The sequence below is a fragment of the Mauremys mutica genome, chromosome 19 (genome assembly GCF_020497125.1).
Source record: "Mauremys mutica isolate MM-2020 ecotype Southern chromosome 19, ASM2049712v1, whole genome shotgun sequence".
In the NCBI taxonomy this organism is placed as follows: domain Eukaryota; kingdom Metazoa; phylum Chordata; order Testudines; family Geoemydidae; genus Mauremys; species Mauremys mutica.
In genome coordinates, this window is record NC_059090.1 from 22702434 (window position 1) to 22720419 (window position 17986).

General features: G+C 46.0%; 2 protein-coding genes across 3 annotated transcripts; one reads left to right on the top strand and one right to left on the bottom strand.

Moving 5' to 3' along the window:
- Positions 1-1553: 1553 nt before the first annotated feature.
- Positions 1554-12319, bottom strand: GLOD4 (glyoxalase domain containing 4). Of its 2 annotated transcripts, none has more exons than XM_044993373.1 (9): positions 12162-12319; positions 11341-11390; positions 9628-9748; positions 8453-8597; positions 8107-8243; positions 6469-6555; positions 6095-6208; positions 5908-5994; positions 1554-2086 (listed from the first exon to the last, which is right to left on the bottom strand). In XM_044993373.1, exons 1-9 carry the CDS (start codon positions 12297-12299, stop codon positions 1931-1933), a joined length of 1035 nt encoding a protein of 344 aa, XP_044849308.1. In that variant the 5' UTR covers positions 12300-12319; the 3' UTR covers positions 1554-1930. The 2 variants fall into 2 exon arrangements, with proteins under 2 accessions (XP_044849308.1, XP_044849309.1); XM_044993374.1 differs by lacking the exon at positions 1554-2086 and adding an exon at positions 3049-5047 and having other exon boundaries at positions 12162-12317.
- An 80-nt stretch (positions 12320-12399) lies between these two features.
- Positions 12400-17364, top strand: MRM3 (mitochondrial rRNA methyltransferase 3). Its single transcript, XM_044994222.1, has 4 exons — positions 12400-12677; positions 15312-15556; positions 16175-16342; positions 16787-17364. Exons 1-4 carry the CDS (start codon positions 12400-12402, stop codon positions 17362-17364), a joined length of 1269 nt encoding a protein of 422 aa, XP_044850157.1.
- Positions 17365-17986: the final 622 nt, after the last annotated feature.

Consider the following 17986-nt stretch of genomic DNA (forward strand, 5'->3'; position numbering starts at 1 on the left):
AAGCTGCCATTTGCAGATACAGAACTTGCCCCTCTAAATAAGACACAGGATTACTTCCAAGTGTGTTATTTAGAAAACCTTCTGTGTGCCCTTCACACATGCAGCACCACAAGCAGAGAATTTGGGTCGGGCTGTAGACAGCGGTTGGCCACTCCGCTCTTCTGATTCAGTGGAACTCTTTCCAACGAGGTTAAACTCATCTACTGCAGAATACAGAGCGGTCTTGCAGACCAGCCCCAGGCTGGGGAATGAACTCTTCCACCAGCTAAGGACGATGCCAAACCTCACCATCTTCTGCCCCAAGTGCAAGGTGTATTTCTTTGACCTTGTGTTCTGTAACAAATCTAGAGCAAAGTGGCATGTATTTAATATATAATTAAAAACAAACTCACGCCCGAACCCCATTTCACTGCATGCACTTCTGCCCCTGCTGAGATGAGGAAAGAACAGACACATGACAAATATCAGTCACTGTGCATGACTGGAATGTGCTTAAAAGAGCCTCAAAAGGTATTTAGTCACCTAATTCCCATTGATTTCAAGGGGAGTTGGGCACTTAAAGACCTTTGAGTATTGGGCCTCCAACTACATTAAGGAGCAGGCTCTCTGACAATATACAGAAGAGTGTACAGAAGCATGGCTGATCCCACCCGTTACGCTTTACCAGTCATGAAAAGCTGGATTCTAAAATCTGTGGCACTGCAGTGAGTGGCAGCCATGTTTCACTGCAGTCAAAGCACAAGTTCACAAACAGCAGCCACCTGTTTTGAGTTTAATAAGTTTCCATTTAACTTTCCTGGCTGTCCTGCCAACTCTGTCTTTTAAGAGGTAAATGATACAAAGATAAACACTGAGCTTAGTCTGAGACTGTTACAGCAGCCAACACATTATAAAATGAACCCACCTCTTTGTTGTGTTTGTACAGTATGTAGGAGCCTGGGGCCCTTGTTCGTGGCTTGGGCACCAGACACCACCACACTGCTCGCTCTCGCTCTCTCTCTAATTTCATACTGGGCTGTGTGAACTGACAGGTTGAGATCCAGCCATTTGAGAATGAAAGCAAGCGTGCTACTCCTGACACTGGGAGTACATTCACATCCCATTTCAGCACAGAAATTAGAGCCAGATCATTACAGTGTCATGCACAGAATCTGAAGCTTTGTGTGTGGTTTATGCATCTTCACATCACATGATGTTTTAGTTATATGGTATCCGAGGCACTTCGATCCAGGCAGAGCTTTTCAGGCATCGGGCAGCACTGCCTGGCTGAGCTGGTCAGGGGATTTACCCCCTCTTCATTGACTGATTCAGGCACTCCCCAGCATTGTGATGTCATCACATGCAGCACCCAGGCTCTGACTCACCCTAGAGGCACCACAGAAGGGGAGCTGAGCAAGAGGAGGGGGCTGAGACACCCAAAGCATTAACTTTGCAGAGAGAGTTATAGCAGGCTGCTATTTGAGAGTTCACACAACTGTGGAGGTCCATTTCAGTTTAAGAGTAGGCCAGGCATTGTTGAAGAGGTCTATTAAACGGTTACCAATAATTCAGACTTAATTGACAAAACCATGAAAGTGTATTGGCTGGAAACATTACTATCCGGAAACGTTGCACTTACTCGAATTAGAAGTGATACTTAAGCTTACTGTATGCTAAGGAACTTGACGGAAAATATTTCTATTGTTTGACTGTATTTGACAGCTTTCCATAGTCAGTTTCACCCTTACTGAAAAGGGTCTTTGACACTATCCCTTTAAAAGTGAACATATGTAATAGTGAGGTTAAGACAATATCCAGCACACGCTCAAAACTAAACAGTGAACAACAGCTGAGATCCAACCCTCCAGAGATAAGTTTGAGCATGTGATTCCCAACATTTACTGTATGTTCACAGTCCATTTCAATATGAACATTAGACAAATCTGTAGTATTATGCAGAGTGTGAGGCCCAAGAGGTTTGGAGCATATTCACATCACAACATGAATACAGATGTTTTAAGTGAGAGTTATTCCAAGCGGTCCTTTCTACTGTGTAGATCATAGACCTAGACAGGATGATGCAGTGACTTTTAGGGTTCTGATAGTTCTGCAAACAGCAAGAGAAAAGGTTAATAAGTTTTGTCTTACAGTAGAGGACTATGATAGAATTATAGCCTTGGATTAACTCTTTTGATGTGTGCATTAATGAAAGCAGGTTGAAATAATAAACCACAGCAAAAGAAATTTAACACACTCCTCTCTACAGCTTCGCTCTTCCAGGCCTGTTACCATGTATATAGCAGATTGTGTTAAACATTCACTAGTACCAGCAAATGAAACGGCACTCTGCACCTGGAAGTTGCGGCAAGCTGAAACATTTACCGGTACTTCTTCAATGAATAGCATTTCTGTTCAAGTGTTCCCTTGTTGTCCAGTATAGTTTGCACAGAAATAAGCTCCCATGTATTCCAATATAATCTTTAGCCTTATCTCTGGATACATTAGAGTCAGAGAGTGCATACAATGTAATTTAAACTACACCTAAAATCAAAGCTCCCTCACCATACTTAATACTCAGTCTCACGTGTGGTATCAATTACAAAGAAAAAGGGCACTATTAGAATAAATTCTTAAGATATCAGGGGTCAAAGTGAAAGACTGGTAACAAACTTAACACTACCACTATTAAAAACTGAGGGGGAAAAGATACTGAAGGGCCCACTGTTACTCCAACATTGAGCTACTTTTTCTTTTCAAGTCTTCAATTAAACCTTGTGGCTTTGTTTTAGTTTTACAACCGGTACCTAACTGAACTGAAAAAAGTTTAGCCCAATCTTTCAAAAACAAACAAAAAAAAATACTGGGAAACTGAATGTTAACTGGCCCCTTTCTGCTTAAACCAAAGACTTATTTCAAGTATTTTGGTGTTTATTATGTTAAGAAATTGGATGAAAGTAAGTGGGTGACATTTGCTTGCAAGTTGATTTTTGCTCACTTGTTTTTGTAACACAAGAGGCTAATTAACTTTTCCCAGAGAGTTATTCAAAACCAGTAAACATATGCAACAAGTATATTGTAGATATTTATTCAGAACATGCTGATCCTACAGTTCTATCAGCAATAGCGGGCATCAAGTCGGTTCAACCCAGAGGAAGACAAGTTGTTAAATTAACACAGTTAACAACAAAGCTCATTTCCAGACAGCTGCTCATTTGTCACTTTACTCTTCCCCGCTCACAAATAAAGTCTGACTGGCTACATAACCCCCATTTGGAATGTCAAGTGTTTGGTGCGCTGCAGTTAGCAGATAGATACAATGCAGCTTAATGTGCATGGAAGCCATAGGACAGAACTAGTCCAATAAGGCCTATCCTCAGCTTTCCTCATTCTCCAAAATAACCTCATTTCCTCAGGCCTGAAAGGATGGTTTGAGATGCTGAGTGGGGAAATGGAAGAACAGTTACACTGGCAGTACAGAGGCAAAACAAAGCTTTTGAAGAGGTAACTTGAGCAGATTTCTCAGCTGCGAAGTCACACATTTTAAACTCTATATTGGTTCTTCCCAAATCAGTCACTGCATCATTCTTTAGAAATTCTGAATACAGGAAACATGCTGAGAATTGGTTAATGTGTCTAAGAATTTTTTTTTCCCCCAATTCCATCCATTGATTTTGCCCAGTATTTTAAGGTCTATGTCACACCTTTGTGTCTTGATGGTTTGAAAGCTAAGAAGCTTGGTCCATGTATTTTACATTCTGTTGACTTAGGCATTTATACCAAGCTCATCACAGTGTTCTCATTAGTACCGCAGAGATTTGTTTAATGTTTATTTGGAAAAAAATATAAGCTATGCTCAACCATTTTAATCATATGCCAGCTAACAGCAACTGAGCTATCCATCTATGTTTGGCTTCAGGGAGGTTTTTGTCAGAATCAAAACCCTAGATGTCAGCCTTAGGGTTTGCCTACATAGGGAAACTGACCTGCATAGCTATTCCACTAAGAGCTAGATATTTATTATTGTAATTATGCTGATCAATTTCCCTATGTAGACAAGCTCTCAATTCCAGCTTTAATCTATGTCATAAAAACACAATACATGCACTGTTCACAACAAACAGTAGCTACCCCAAGGCTTTTTCTTTTCCATGTGCAGCAGACCAAGCATTGCTAAAGCCACTGACCTTACAAAATGCTCTGTAACATATAATAGCAAATAGACTTGTAGTGTACCACAATTAATGTTGTCCCTTTCATTTCATGGCAATAAGTTCTAAGTTCTGGAGCTGTCCAATACATTTTCCATGAATGGAACCCACCAGCAATATAAGATTTGCTTTATTCTTTAATCTATACTTTGCTTTGAAAGCAAGTATTTCAACACTTCCAAAGAGTTTTTTCCACCCAGCTCTGAGCCACGAATTTTTATTCTATCAGTTTTAGCAGCATGAATTATTTGGAAGAGAACTGCCAGTTAGAATAAAATACCATAATTTAATCTAAATCCCCCTTGCTAGCGTTCTGTTTTAGTGCATGCAGTGAATTGGTTCTGGTCTTATTCAACAGGGTGAATTTGAAATTGAGTTATTCTTCACTCCTAAATCCCTGCAGAAAGATAGCTCAGTACACATACTGCAGTAGAAATATGCTACCTAAAATACCAAAAAAAAATTCAGCGAATTTCTAGGCTAAACTCTGGTCTTTTTCAATCCAACAGGAAAGAGAAAAGCTTGAGAGGGTGGCCTATTACTAGTTCATGACCTCCCACATTATGAAATCAAGTGCTCAATCTACCCATCACAGCACAAGGCAATTTTCCCCTTTTTCTCCTATAGACTTCTGCAAGGAGAATCCAGCCTCTAAGAAAGAGCTGGAATTTTTTATTAAATCAAAGGGCATTGCAGATTCTCTCACTGAATGGGGACAACATGACTGCAACACTGGACACATTTCACAAGTGTTTAGCAGCTAAAGGCACCATTTATGAGACAATTCTCTTCAGCTAAGCAGAAGCCTTCTGCATTTTGTGCTTAGCAAACCACTCGTCACTTTTGTCCGCTGCCATTGCCTGTACAAATAGAAGTGAACAATTTGTATAACGATAAAGTTATTAAAACAACAGCCATTTACAGAAGCAAACGTGTCCAGGATTCTATCTGGGTTAGTGCCAAGCAGTCAAATAACTGGATGACTGACATTCACCAATAGGGGCCAACTCTTAAGTTGATCTGTGATTACTTTGAAGCAAACAGTTCTACCGCACTGTAAATTAAAAACAATGCTCTTTGGGAATCACCTCCGGACTGCAGTACAACAAAAGCAACAGACACTCCCTACAACAATACAAGCTAGTTTCAGAAGCAAGTTAAAAAAGGTACGGTGAGCAACTGTCACTGCTGCACCAGATAAATGTATCTGACAAAGTGATTTGGTACGACAGGCATGACAGGATCAGTGTCTCCTGCTCTGAAAGGTCCCTTTTGTTTTCAGACTTCTCCTGAAACCGCTTGACATTTCTGTAGCAGCAGCCCATTATCTTGTGAAGCTGTTATACTGCACTGACCTGATTGTCGTTACAACCAACAAGCCAGTTTCCACTCTTTCTTAGGTTGATTTGTAGCTGATACTTTTTACCTCTAGCATCTTCCATCCTGCAGCCACCTCTGAAGTGAGGGGTAGCTCACAAGAACAGGGAAGGAAAATTCTTTCCAGGATACCGAGGCAAACCCCCAAAAGCTATTTGGGATTTTTAACATCTGAAGAACTGCATGAAGCAGTCATCTGAAAGACCCCCTTTACCACTCGGTGTAGCTGCCGCTGAAGGACTGGACTGTGATGGGATTTTAAAAAATACAGGTAGTCTATACATTTCTATTCTGATGCTCCAACCTCTCCACCAACAAACAATACAGAGAATATATTACTTACATCATCTAACAGCTTGTTGCCATTAGGATCCATCTTGGAAAGCTCTCTAAATGCTTCATCTCCTACAAAGCAGATTTCATGGCCGTCCTAAACCAGATTTGACAGGAGAGAAAGTAAAATTACGGGGTGGGAGGGGGAAGGAGGCTGAATTAAAGTTTATTTTGTCACTATTTCAAACGTCACTCACGGGATCAGCCAGGATAACCACTTGCACTGTTGCTTTTCCAGGGGTGTCCAAGCTAACTAGGGGAGTTAAAATCTTCTGCTTCTCCTTCTTCATCAGTGCTTCAATGTTTGGCAACTTAAAAAACAAAGAGTGAGCTGAAGGTCAGTGGTGTCGTATCAGGCTGCGATCATTTACTGTACCCATTACTCACATCTCCATCACATTCCCACAAAGAGAAAGTTAAACAGAACTTTCATTTGATGTTATTATCTTGTTCACATACTGACGGTGAGAGACCTTCAAGTGGTTATTGGTATTACCATGAGTCACCCTCCACACGGCCAGCACCGGAAATATAGGAAAGGGCCGGAGGAAGAAGGAAATCCGATTGTTACCTCTTCCTTTGGGCAAGAGAAGGCAATCCGCCCAAAAGCTGTGCCATGATCCACTGCTCCGACAATGCCCTGCAGCTCCAATTTACACTGAAAGAGAGGGATTGAAACAGTCTAGCTTGCAAGGAAACTAATCTGAAGACAAAAAAGAATTCATACAGTTTTTACTGCATTTTTGCATGCATGCCAATCAGCATTACATAATAAGCTAATCACGTCAAAGCCACATATGCTTATTTCTCAGTGCATTAAGGTGGTAGTGACCACGGTCACCTTATTTGAAACAGAGGCTGTAAGCAGATACATAACCAAAAGCAGAATGATTCACCCTGAGTATTTGACAAATTTAGTCTGACTGCAAATTACTGAATGGATAATCTCATGTTCACGTTAACCTCTCTGTAGAAAGAGCAGCTTAGGTCACCGATTTCTCTTATCACTCAAAATTACCATATTTCATGGTATCTTAACCTTTGCGCCTCTTTCCTGAGCAGCTGGGTTCTCATTTTTATATGGCTATTTGCTTGCTTTCAAGAAAGCCCTACATATGAAATGAAGCATGGGCATTATTATGCCTGTACTTTAAGTCTTTTAGTTCAAAAATTAAGAGCAGAACTACTAACCAATTTGACACTTCCGCCTTTTTACATGTATGTGCTTAGCAGGGAGGCAGGATGGCAGACACATTGACAAAGCAAGCATTTAGAAGATTAGAGAAACAGCTGTTCTCAGTAGATTGCTTGATTTATTTATTGACGGAGTGGGAGATTTTCTTGTGGTTTCCTTGTTTTTCCAATGGTTTGCATGCAGAGGGAGTGGGACTCAGTGTCCCTGGGGGTTACTGGTTTAATGAGGTGAGGGGAGAGGGAGTTTGTTGTTACAGAGGACCGGAGAGGGAACTTGGGACCCCAGCCAATGGCCTGGAGGACAGATACCCCAGCGACTGGTGACCTGACAACCTGAGCAGCCAGTTCTGGCCAGTGGGAGAACAATGGGCTGTAAAGAGAGGACCCCATGACCTAACCAGTTGGTTCCAGCCAGAGGGGACCAGAGGACAGAAGAGAGGAGAGGAGGCCCAGTGACCCTGTTCACGACTCTGTGACGGAGGCAGGGCTTGGGGCTGGTGATCTCAGATGCCCAGCTGGGAAGCAGGGGGGCTCTGGGCTGGAGAGGGGGAGCAGGCAGGGCCCACCTGGATGCAGGAGAGATTGGGATGTGCTGTGCTGAGGGAGGCCAGGCCTGAGGGTCCGAGAGTTTCCTGAGCTGTATTCAATGCTCAATAAACCCTCCCGTTTTACGCTGGCTGAGAGTCACTCCGGTCTAGGTAACAGGGCTGCATCGTCCCCTTTGGGGGGTGGAGGCCCCGGGGTCCAGAGCGAATGGACTCCCTGAGGGGGCCCACGGCAAGAGACAGATGTGCTAAGGCTCAGAGAGGTGTGGCTCCAGGAGGTGGAGGGGCTTAACCCTGAGAGAGAGAGTGGACCCCCGGGAAAAGGGATCTCTCACTGAAAGGGGTTCCCCCCACCAACTGCACAGGGCCAGGGGTGGGCACGATCTGTGAGTCCATGACAGTCATTATGAAATGGACCAATCCCACAACATGCTATTCTCAAAGAATAGTCACTTCTCTAAATGACTAACCTGGTTATCTGCATAGCCTAGCAAAGCCCTTTGCTTTTCCTCATTCGTCTCATAAATTTTCATTCCCAGCAGATCAGACCAGTAGCTAACAGACTTCTGCAGGTTCGAGACTGCCAAAGTTACTTTTAGCACGGGATCTGCAAGATTGTAATAGTTTCCTATTAGTGGTGTGTACGTTGTAGTTTTAAACTCTAGGTTTTTGTGCTCATGATAATGGGAAACAAATAGCAACAACAGGAGGCAGGCACACACTCCCATAAATCTTGGCCAAGACAGATTTGCAACCTCTTGTGAAGTTCCAGCTCTCAGTCTCTGATGAATAGAGGAAAGGGTATGAATGCGTTACCTTGCTTTGGTTGTTCTTTGTCTTCCAAGCAGAACTTGTATCCTCCTGGAGCTTCAGTTTCAAATATACCCTTTGCAACTTCTTTGAGTGGCCATCCCATCTTCCTGGCATTGCTCACTGCCTGGCTGGACACAAGAGTCATGCCCTACCAAGAATACAAAGCACAAACATGCGATACACCAGTGCAAAGATGTACCAACACCATCCTTTTGGTCAGTGGTACTGAAAAGCTGATAGATTTCCAAGTATCAGCATGGAATTCTAATCTCCATCCATTGCCAGGAAGAGAGCAATCATCAGTGTAGTCTCTGCTCTATACCCTGGGCTAAAACACCTACTGATACAAAGGAGACCTCAACAGCCCAGATACTGGTTCCTTGCCCCCAACTTTTCCATTATCTTCCTCCAAGAGAAAGCTGAGAGAGGGGGCAATAATTACACAAGTGGCCTGCAGTAAGAGTGGGAGCTATCCTGAACAAGGGTCTAAACAGCCTCTGAGAGGCTGGTTATCTTCCCTTTATAAAATTAGTGCAGCTGTCTGAGGTCAATACACCTCTTACACAACAGGGAAATATGAAGCAGAGAGAGAGAGTTTAATGGGCCAGATCCTGGCTCTACCAGTCTTTGCAGAGCCCACTAGAACAGCACTGACCAACTGGGTTTTGCAGAGGCAGTGGCCAAATCAAATCCAGAGTCCTGCCACCTTACAGATGAGTGGCTTCCATGGCCATCCAACCATCTCTGACTCCACGGGGGGGAAGAGGAGATACCAGTGAAACAATGAGCAAACACAGTACCTCCACTGGGAGGAGAAAGTAAGTTCCTCCTTGGCTGGAAGTCCGGGGAAATAAAAGGGATACTGCATTCACAAGACTGATCTGTCAGAAAGCTCCAAATTTTGCTGTCAGTGGGGTGGGGAGTGAGGGCCCCCCCGGAACAAATACAACTGCCCCCTGGCCCGCCAACTGCAGCATGAGCACAAAGCACCTCTCTCCCCTTCCTCTTCCTTGCACAAAACATGCAAACAGCACCCGCAAGACTAGCTCAGGGAACAAAAACAGATTGGGAACCAAACAGCATCAGGAAAGTGCATCCAGGACATAGTCTGAATGGATTCCTAGCCAAAAAGCTCACTACAAGAACAAAAGAATGTTAGAAGGGCAAGTGATATTTACCAGAAAGTCACTGCCGAGTCGATACTCTCCAACGCCATAATTGTAGGTCAACTCTGCAACAAAGTGATCATCTTCGGGCCCATAGCCCACCATTGTTTTGCTCCACTTTCCATCATAAGGGCTAAAACAACCATCACATTTATTTGTCATCAGTATCAGACCCAAACAACCCACCCCCACACACACACACGTAAGAAGTGCCTCAGGATAGGAACTGCATAACCAGTGGTCCAGCTAATCCAATATCCTACCCCTGACAGCAATCAGTGCCAGATGCTTCAGGGGAAGGTGCAGAAACCCATACCATACCAACTTTTATACAATACTATATCACTGAAAGAGCATGCCCGTCGGTGCCTACTTCATGTCCTCAGCCATGGAAGGATCCTTATAGTTTTATCCTCTCCTATCTAGTTTCTTATGTAAGAGCAGATGCGGCTCTCCTACAAATAGTCTAATCTTGTTTTGAAATTTACTAAACTATTTGCTTGGATAATATCTTGCAGCAGCAAGTTCTGGTGGTTACTTATTCACCATATAAAAGTCATTTAAAAAAATGACTTCCAGCTAACAGGAGGAGCAGGCACCATGACTAAGGGATTCCCATGAAGTGTGATAGAACATGGTAATTTTCCAGTAAATTCTTAATTTAATAGATCCCAAGGCCAGAAAGGGCCATTGTGATCATCTAGTCTGACCTTCTGTAAAACATAGGCCAGAGAACTGCCCCAAAATGCTTCGTAGACTACAGCTTCTAGTAAAACATCCAATCTTGATTCCTCTTGTGGAGAATCCACCATCACCCTTGGTAAATTGCTCCAGTGGTTAAGTACCCTACTGATAAATTGTATGCCTCATTTCAAGTCTGAATTTGTTTAACTTCAACTTCCAGCCACTGGATCTTGTTATACCTTTCTCTGTTAGTCTGAAGAGCCCTCTGTTATCAAATACTTGATTCCCATGTAGGTACTTATACACGATCATCAAGTCACCCCTTTACCTTTCCTGCTAAGCTATGTTAATGTGTGACTAGGAAGGCACAACTGCACAGCCATCCAAAAGAATAAGCAACAGTAGTTTTCATATGATTTGCTCCATAATTCCTCAAGCATAGGAACTGCAACTATAGTGATAGAGCTAGGACAAAATTAAGCGCCCTCAAGCTTCATGTTTCAGAGCATAAACTGCTCACCAGGTGGAGTCAAAAAATCTATTTCCTCATCATGATATAGACAAATTGTACAGTTAGACAATATAGCCTAAGCTCTTTCTTTTTGAAAAGAAATGAAAGGCCACTGGCGGTAGTGGGGTATTTTATTTTAATGGATTTATTTGGATTTAAAGATAATACGATGCCTGCCCAAGGCACTAGGCACCCTAATATCATTAAACACAATAAAATAAAGTCCCAGAAGCATGAAGTAGTTTCTTTCAGGATTTGTGGCCCAAATCAAAGGGATTTAGGCACTTAACTGCCTTTGAAGATCTGGGCCTCCATGCCTACATAGACTGTTGATCTGCCATAGCAATGGCTATGTTCCAACGTAAGCACCACAGACAAACACAAGAAGGTACATTCTTACTTTCTTCAAATGAAATGAGCAAGGTTTAGGAAGTATGCTCAAAGGTCTATAAGGAAGCCTATTTGGTTAGGCAGCACCTGCAGGTGTTTTAGTTTAGCTAAAGATTACAAAGAGAAATAATGGTACATACCCATTACAAGTAGCTTTGCAGCCTTCCTCAAATTCTTCATGTCTGAGAATCTGGCAGATTGAACACACGCAACAAATAAAGCCTCCTTGGTTCTTAAAAGGAAATAGATGTACGCACACCCCCAATAGAACGCTTAGGGCACATCTGTCCCGTGACAAAAAAAAACCCGGGTCCAAGTCAGCTGACTCAGGTTTGTGGGGGTAAGAGTAGCAGTGTACAGGTTCAGACTCAGGCTGAGCCCGGGCTCTGGGACACCACAAAGCGAGAGCATCCCAGAGCTCCAGCTCTAGCATCTACATCACAGTTAGACACCCTGATAGCCTGAGTTTGAGTCAGCGGACACAGGCGGTGAATTGCAGCGTAGACCTACCTTGCGGCGACCCTCCCGCCTTGCCAGGTCTCAGAGCCCAGGTTGCAGCCTGAGCCCAAACAGCTACGGGGCCATGTTATGGCCCCACAGCCTCAGTCGGCTACCCCAGCCCAGCCGTGGCTGCGCAATGGGTAAACACACCCGGACCGAGTATTACGGGAGGCGCGCAGCCCGGGGAGCGGTTTGTTCACGGGAACGATCCCGCCGGGACGCAGACACACTCGCACGAGGGGGCCATGGGCTGTAGAACCGGGGGGTCTACACGACGGGGGGGGAGGGGCGCCCGAGCCCCGCTGGCCCGGGTGCGGGCGGGGGCGGGTGGAGCTCGGCTTCAGCCTCGGTCCCAACAAACCGAATACCGGCCCTGGCGACCCATTCAACCCCGCGGGGATCCCAGCCCCAGAGCGGGGCCAGACGCAGCGGGCTGAGGCCCCGCCCCCCGCTCACCCACCCGCATGCCCAGCAGGTCGCGGTAGAAGCGGGCGCTCTGGCCACGGTTCCCCACTTTGAACACGAAGTGCAGCGCGCGGCGGGCTCCCATGGCCGGAGTTCTACCCCTACTCCCGGCGCACGGCGATGACGTAAACATTCACCCGCCACGCCGGCGGGTTAGGGAACCGGCGGGGAGGGGGGTGTCACGTGCGTAGCCGGATATCCGGCCAGGCGGGGCCACCCGGGGTCGGGGCAAGATGGCGGCGCTCAGGCGCCTGACGCTGGGTCCTGCCGCCGCCCTGCTTCGGGCTCAGCCGGGAGGAGCCGGGGCGGGCGCGGCGCGGCGCTGGGTGCGGGCGCTGAGGCGGAGCCCGGTCCGCGTGCTGCCCCCGCGCAAAGAGCAGCGAGCGGCCGCCCCGGCCGGGCGGGAACCCGCGGAGCCGAAGGGAGCCCGGCCGGGGCCGGCCCCGGAGCGGAGCCCGGCCGGGCAGGGGCTGCGCTACGAGAAGGCGGAGCCCGGAGACAGGAGGCTGGGGTAAGGCCCCGCGGCGGCCCCCGTGCGGGAACCACTCGCCCCCCTCCTCTCCCGCGCCAGGCCGCTTCCCCCCGGGTGCCCGGGCGCCGTCTCCATGGCAGCGGGCACGCGGAGCGCCACGTGCACACGGGCAGCTCGCCCCCAGCGCCCTGCCCTAGTGACAGAGGCGGAGCGCGCCCGGGCACATTGCCTGGTGCCGGAGCCCGCTGCCCCCCACACCCACGCTGCCTCCAGCCGGTGCAGGCCAAGTTACCCGCTGGCAAAGCGAGTGGCTCTGTGCTGCTTCGGTTGTGGGTAACGAGGTGGGCAGAATGTAATTGGCAATTGATCTGCAGCAGGGAGCCAGGCTCTAGCCATGACCGGTCCTGGTTTTGGTTGTAGCTATTGTAAAGTGTAACAGGGAATATCTTATTGCCCTTATATAAATCGATGGTACGCCCACATCCTGAATACTGTGTACAGATGTGGTCTCCTTGTCTCAAAAAAGATGTCCTGGCACTAGAAAAGGTTCAGAGAAGGGCAACTAAAATGATTAGGGGTTTGGAACGGGTCCATATGAGGAGAGATTAAAGAGGCTCAGACTTTTCAGCTTGGAAAAGAGGAGACTAGGGGGATGTGACAGGTATATACAATCATGAGTGATGTGAAGAAAGTGAATAAGGAAAAGTTATTTACTTGTTCCCATAATACAAGAACTAAGGGCCACCAAATGAAATTAATGGGCTGCAGGTTTAAAACAAATAAAAGGAAGTTTTTCTTCACACAGCGCATTGTCAACTAGTGGAACTCCTTGCCTGAGGACGTTGTGAAGGCTAGGACTATAACAGCGTTTAAAAGAACTAAATAAATTAATGGAGGTTAAGTCTATTAATGGCTATTAGCCAGGATGGGTAAGGAATGGTGTCCCTAGCCTTTGTTTGTCAGAGGATGGAGATGGATGGCAGCAGAGAGATCACTTGATCATTACCTGTTAGGTTCACTCCTTCTGGGGCACCTGGCATTGGCCACTGTTGGCACACAGGATACCGGGTTGGATGGACCTTTGGTCTGACCCAGTATGGCCATTCTTATTGTGCAAAAACTCATTGTAAAAATCAGTATTCCTTTCAGATAGTCAATGCAATATTCAGACTTATATCATCAAGGCAAATAGTTAAAATTGTGATTACTTATCTGCTAAATCACAATAAGTCTCCAAGTTATTAGTGCACCAGTGAGGTTTTTACATTTGGCTTCAAGTCATGATTTCAACTGTGTTGCCACCAACTGTGGAGCATGCAAGCTCCATGTTTGAGTGCATACATGAACCATGAAAGGAAAGCATGGTACCAGTTCATCTTAGCTTCACTCTACCCCTGTTGCTTTTACTCTCTTTTCCTCTGCCTTGTGCCCTTCACCCTGCTTCCCTTCAGTTTTCTTTAGTTTGGCTTAAAAAAAAAATCATGGAACGAGCAGAATGTTTGCTGCCTTCACATTGTTCACTCTGCTCGTGTTAAATGCTTTCTTCTACCCAGTGTCTGTTTAGACTGGAAGCTCTTTGGGGCAGGGATTGTTTACTTTGCTGTTTTTACAGCTCCTAGCACAGTGGGGCCTGACCCTTCGGCACTGCCATAATAAACATGCTGCATGAAATAATGGAAAGAGAGAAACTGGGGCCAGTGGTGAAATTCACTGTGTCAGAGCAAGTCCTGACAGTAGAGGGAACAATTTTCAAAACCTCAGCTGTTACTCACCAGAATGCACCCAGGAAAGGTTAGGGAGCGAACTTTTTAAACCAATAAAATCAGGGAAATCTAAAATAATATATATGGTAAGAGCTGAACAAAGCCTTAATATGTTACATATGTGAAATTATTCAGTCAGCTCATGGGAGAGGCACCAAGTTTCTGACTCTGGTGCCTGCCTGCCGGTGCATGAGCCTTCTTGCTTTTGCATTTTTCCACGTAACTATTAAGATTTCAGCTAAAGCACTTGCAAATAATTTGCTAACAAGCTACTCCATGGTCAGTGTCTGTTCGGAGTCCCATTTCTGCGTCTGTTCGTAAATCCCTTAGAGTTCTCAATCCTTTTTTGAATTATGTCCCATTTTTATTTTTTTTTAATATTGGCAGTGGCCCCTCTCCCTTTAGAATAGCGAGAAGGATACTGCCACCTACTGTTGCTAATGAGTTTGTTCAAGAGATACCAAGCAAATTACTTGCATCAAAATGCAAGTCAAATGGTATTATAAAAACACTCCTTACCTGTATTAGTGCTGCTGGTGTCAGTCCTTGAGAGATTTGGGCTTGTTCGGTACTGAAAAGCAGATCAATGCAAGGCCCCCAAGAAAGCTCGCTGTGCAGCCTAGGCCCCCTAGAAAGTTTGGCTCCTGCACCCCCTTCTGGTTGAGAACCATTGCCTTATATTGATCCTGCTGCAGAGATTAATAAGGTTGAGAATAATGGATCCCATACAATAGCAGTACTAGCGGCAGCCACTCTAAAATATGTATGCAAATCATTGGACAGAAGGAATAATATTGAGTCCAGGAAAGTTTTGAGTGACACCCCCCCACACTTGGAATTAGCAAACTTCAAAGCAGACCAGAGATGTTACTAACATCCCAGCAGTTTTAATTGGTTGTCATCTCTGTAGAAAAGTGGTGACAATTGCCAAGTCGAAGAAGTTTCGCGACCAGCATGGGAAGATTCTGCTGGAGGGTCGGAGACTTATTAAGGATGCCCTGGACGCGGGAGCATTGCCCCAGACTCTCTTCTTCAGCACTGTGGGGCACCTGAAGGAACTGCCTGAAGAAAAGCTGAAGAAAACCACTCTAGTTAAGGTGAAGTTTGAAGACATTAAGAACTGGTCTGACCTCATAACTCCTCAAGGGCTGATAGGTAAGTTTGCTTTAGAAAATAGTAAACAAAAGGGTAGCTGCACTTAGCATTTATTAAAATAAATGTAGTGACAAATACGACTTGACTGTCTCTTCCCTAGTCTATTCTTGTTACTCTGCCAGTGACATGAGGTCAAGTGGAACTGGCTAGAGAAAGGATTTCTCTGCTTCCACTCAAACTGATGTGAGAGACTGTTTGGTCACCTGCCCCTCCACTAGAGGAGGGGACTACATTTCAATAGACCTCCTCAAAGCTTGGAAGATGATTGGCACTCATGGTGGCTCTGAGGCCTGTCTCTGATGTCCTTGATGGTGCCTGGTGATACAGGTATTCTGCTGTGGCCTGTGGAAAAATGGCACCTATGATCTCTGAGCTGATGATGCCCATGAGGGTTTTTGTTTTTAATGATGCTTTCAGTCTTGTCTTTACTAGGAAAACAGTCTTATGCAGACTCCAGCAGTACTGCTCCTCACGCGATCTGCAGTACTTCCGGTTCCACCACAAAAGTATCAGTTAAATCAAAAGTGATTAAAACAGATACACCCCAAGGGCAGTGGTATGTCAGAAAAGCCATTGAGCCTCATTTGCCAACGGGCCTCTCTCTCTTTATTTCCTCAGGAATCTTTTCCAGACCTGACCATGCCAAGATGACTTACCCAGCTGTCCAGCTACAGAATTCACTGCCCCTGTCCCTTATCTGTGACAATCTCCGTGATCCAGGAAACCTGGGGACTATACTGAGATCTGCAGCTGGAGCAGGCTGCAGCAAAGTGCTGCTCACCAAAGGTAGGCCCCTCTTTCTGGAGAGCAGGAGTCTGTGATGACTTCAGCTGTGGGGTCAGGAGAGTTTAATGAAAAATCAACCGTTTGGAAAAGTGATGAGATTTCACTTGATGTGGATGGAAATACACAACAGCTCACAGCGTGTTGGACATTCTGTGGATACTCCCGTGGTACCTAGCAAATCTAGGAGTCTAGAACAAAGGCGTGTTCATAAATACAGCGCCCCATCAATAACTCTGCATGCTGAAGGAGCTAAGAGAGGTTAGCTTTCCAGTTTGTGTGCTGCTACCATACCACAGGCCCATATAACCCCTCCTGGCGGTTTCAGATGATGGCTTGCCCCAGGGAGATTTTAAGCATTCTCCTTTGATGTGCTTTCTCACTGGCACAGGGTGCCGAATGCATATTCTTGTGGAGACCTTGCACCTTCACTGTTTTCTGTTACAGGCTGCGTGGATCCTTGGGAGCCCAAAGTGCTTCGTGCAGGCATGGGGGCTCACTTCCGCCTGCCCATCATTGCCAATCTGGAGTGGGAATCCATTTCCAACTATCTTCCCACAGACACACAGGTCTATGTGGCCGACAGCCATGACCCAAGAACACAGGACAAGATGGAGGATGTGTCGGGAAAGGCCAGCAGCTATGGTTGGGTTTCCAGACCTCACAACTTGAAGGCTCAGATAGGCAGAGAGGACTTGGCTTTTGATTCAGAGAGCGAAGAGGAGGAGCAGGGAACAGAGGAGGCCTGGATCCCAGAACTTGACACTCAGTGTTACCACGAGAACTGGACATTAGCTCCAGCAGCGGCAGTGGTGATTGGTGGGGAGACCCATGGTTTGAGCACAGAAGCACTTCGGCTAGCAGAGAGCACGGGGGGGAAGAGACTGATTATTCCTGTGGTCCCAGGCGTGGACAGTTTGAACTCAGCCATGGCCGCGAGCATCCTGTTGTTTGAGGGGAAGAGACAGTTGCAGTTGAGAGAGAAGCAAGAGAGCAAAGGACAGAAGTTCCCTGCCTTGGGCTGAACTGTGCAGGAGACCATTGTGCACAGAAAGAGCTTCCTCTTCTGTATGTTCCCATACAGGCAGCTTGCAGAGGAATCAATAAAATCACAGGTTTTGCAACGGCTATTCAGTTTACACTTGCACAGCTGTTAAAACAGACCTGCCCCTGAGAGGTCCACGCCCATGTTTAACACCCAGCCGCTCCACAGAGTGCCCACCTTCTGCACTTGATACCCCTTAGCATTGGTGAACACATGAAGCTTTGAGCAATGTGCCCAAACTGTGGGACTCCAAGGGCCACACTTACCCACAGCTGCCATCGTCATGGTGTAGGCTTTGGAGAGAGCAGGCCTTTGCACCTGCTGCTGCTCTGACTGGAATGCCATAAGGGGGTTAGCGGTCATCAAAAGACTTAGCAGTTGCTAACACAGCCCTTCAGCGATTTAGTTAAAGTCCCTATCAAGTGAGCTTACGTCCTCAAATCCAGGCCTGCTCACCCACCTTTGAAATGAGGTTGGGTTTGGTGCCATCTATTGAGCAATAACACCCCCCCCCTCGGTTCTGACCCTTGTACACCAAGCTAGCTCAAGAGCACAAGTAGGTTCCAGTGACTCGCATCACCGGGAGTAGGAAAAGCAAAGGA

Bases quoted from the DNA above. Each gene is read 5' to 3' on its own strand.
- MRM3 (XM_044994222.1), top strand. From the start codon at position 12,400: ATGGCGGCGCTCAGGCGCCTGACGCTGGGTCCTGCCGCCGCCCTGCTT. The intron at 15,557-16,174 runs GTAAGTTTGCTT...TTATTTCCTCAG, and splicing joins AACTCCTCAAGGGCTGATAG to GAATCTTTTCCAGACCTGAC. The intron at 16,343-16,786 runs GTAGGCCCCTCT...TTTCTGTTACAG, and splicing joins CAAAGTGCTGCTCACCAAAG to GCTGCGTGGATCCTTGGGAG.
- GLOD4 (XM_044993373.1), bottom strand. From the start codon at position 12,299: ATGTTTACGTCATCGCCGTGCGCCGGGAGTAGGGGTAGAACTCCGGCC. The intron at 11,391-12,161 runs GTGGGTGAGCGG...TCAATCTGCCAG, and splicing joins GCGACCTGCTGGGCATGCGG to ATTCTCAGACATGAAGAATT. The intron at 2,087-5,907 runs GTAAGTAATATA...TGCTGTTTGCAG, and splicing joins GCAACAAGCTGTTAGATGAT to AACTATCAGAACCCTAAAAG.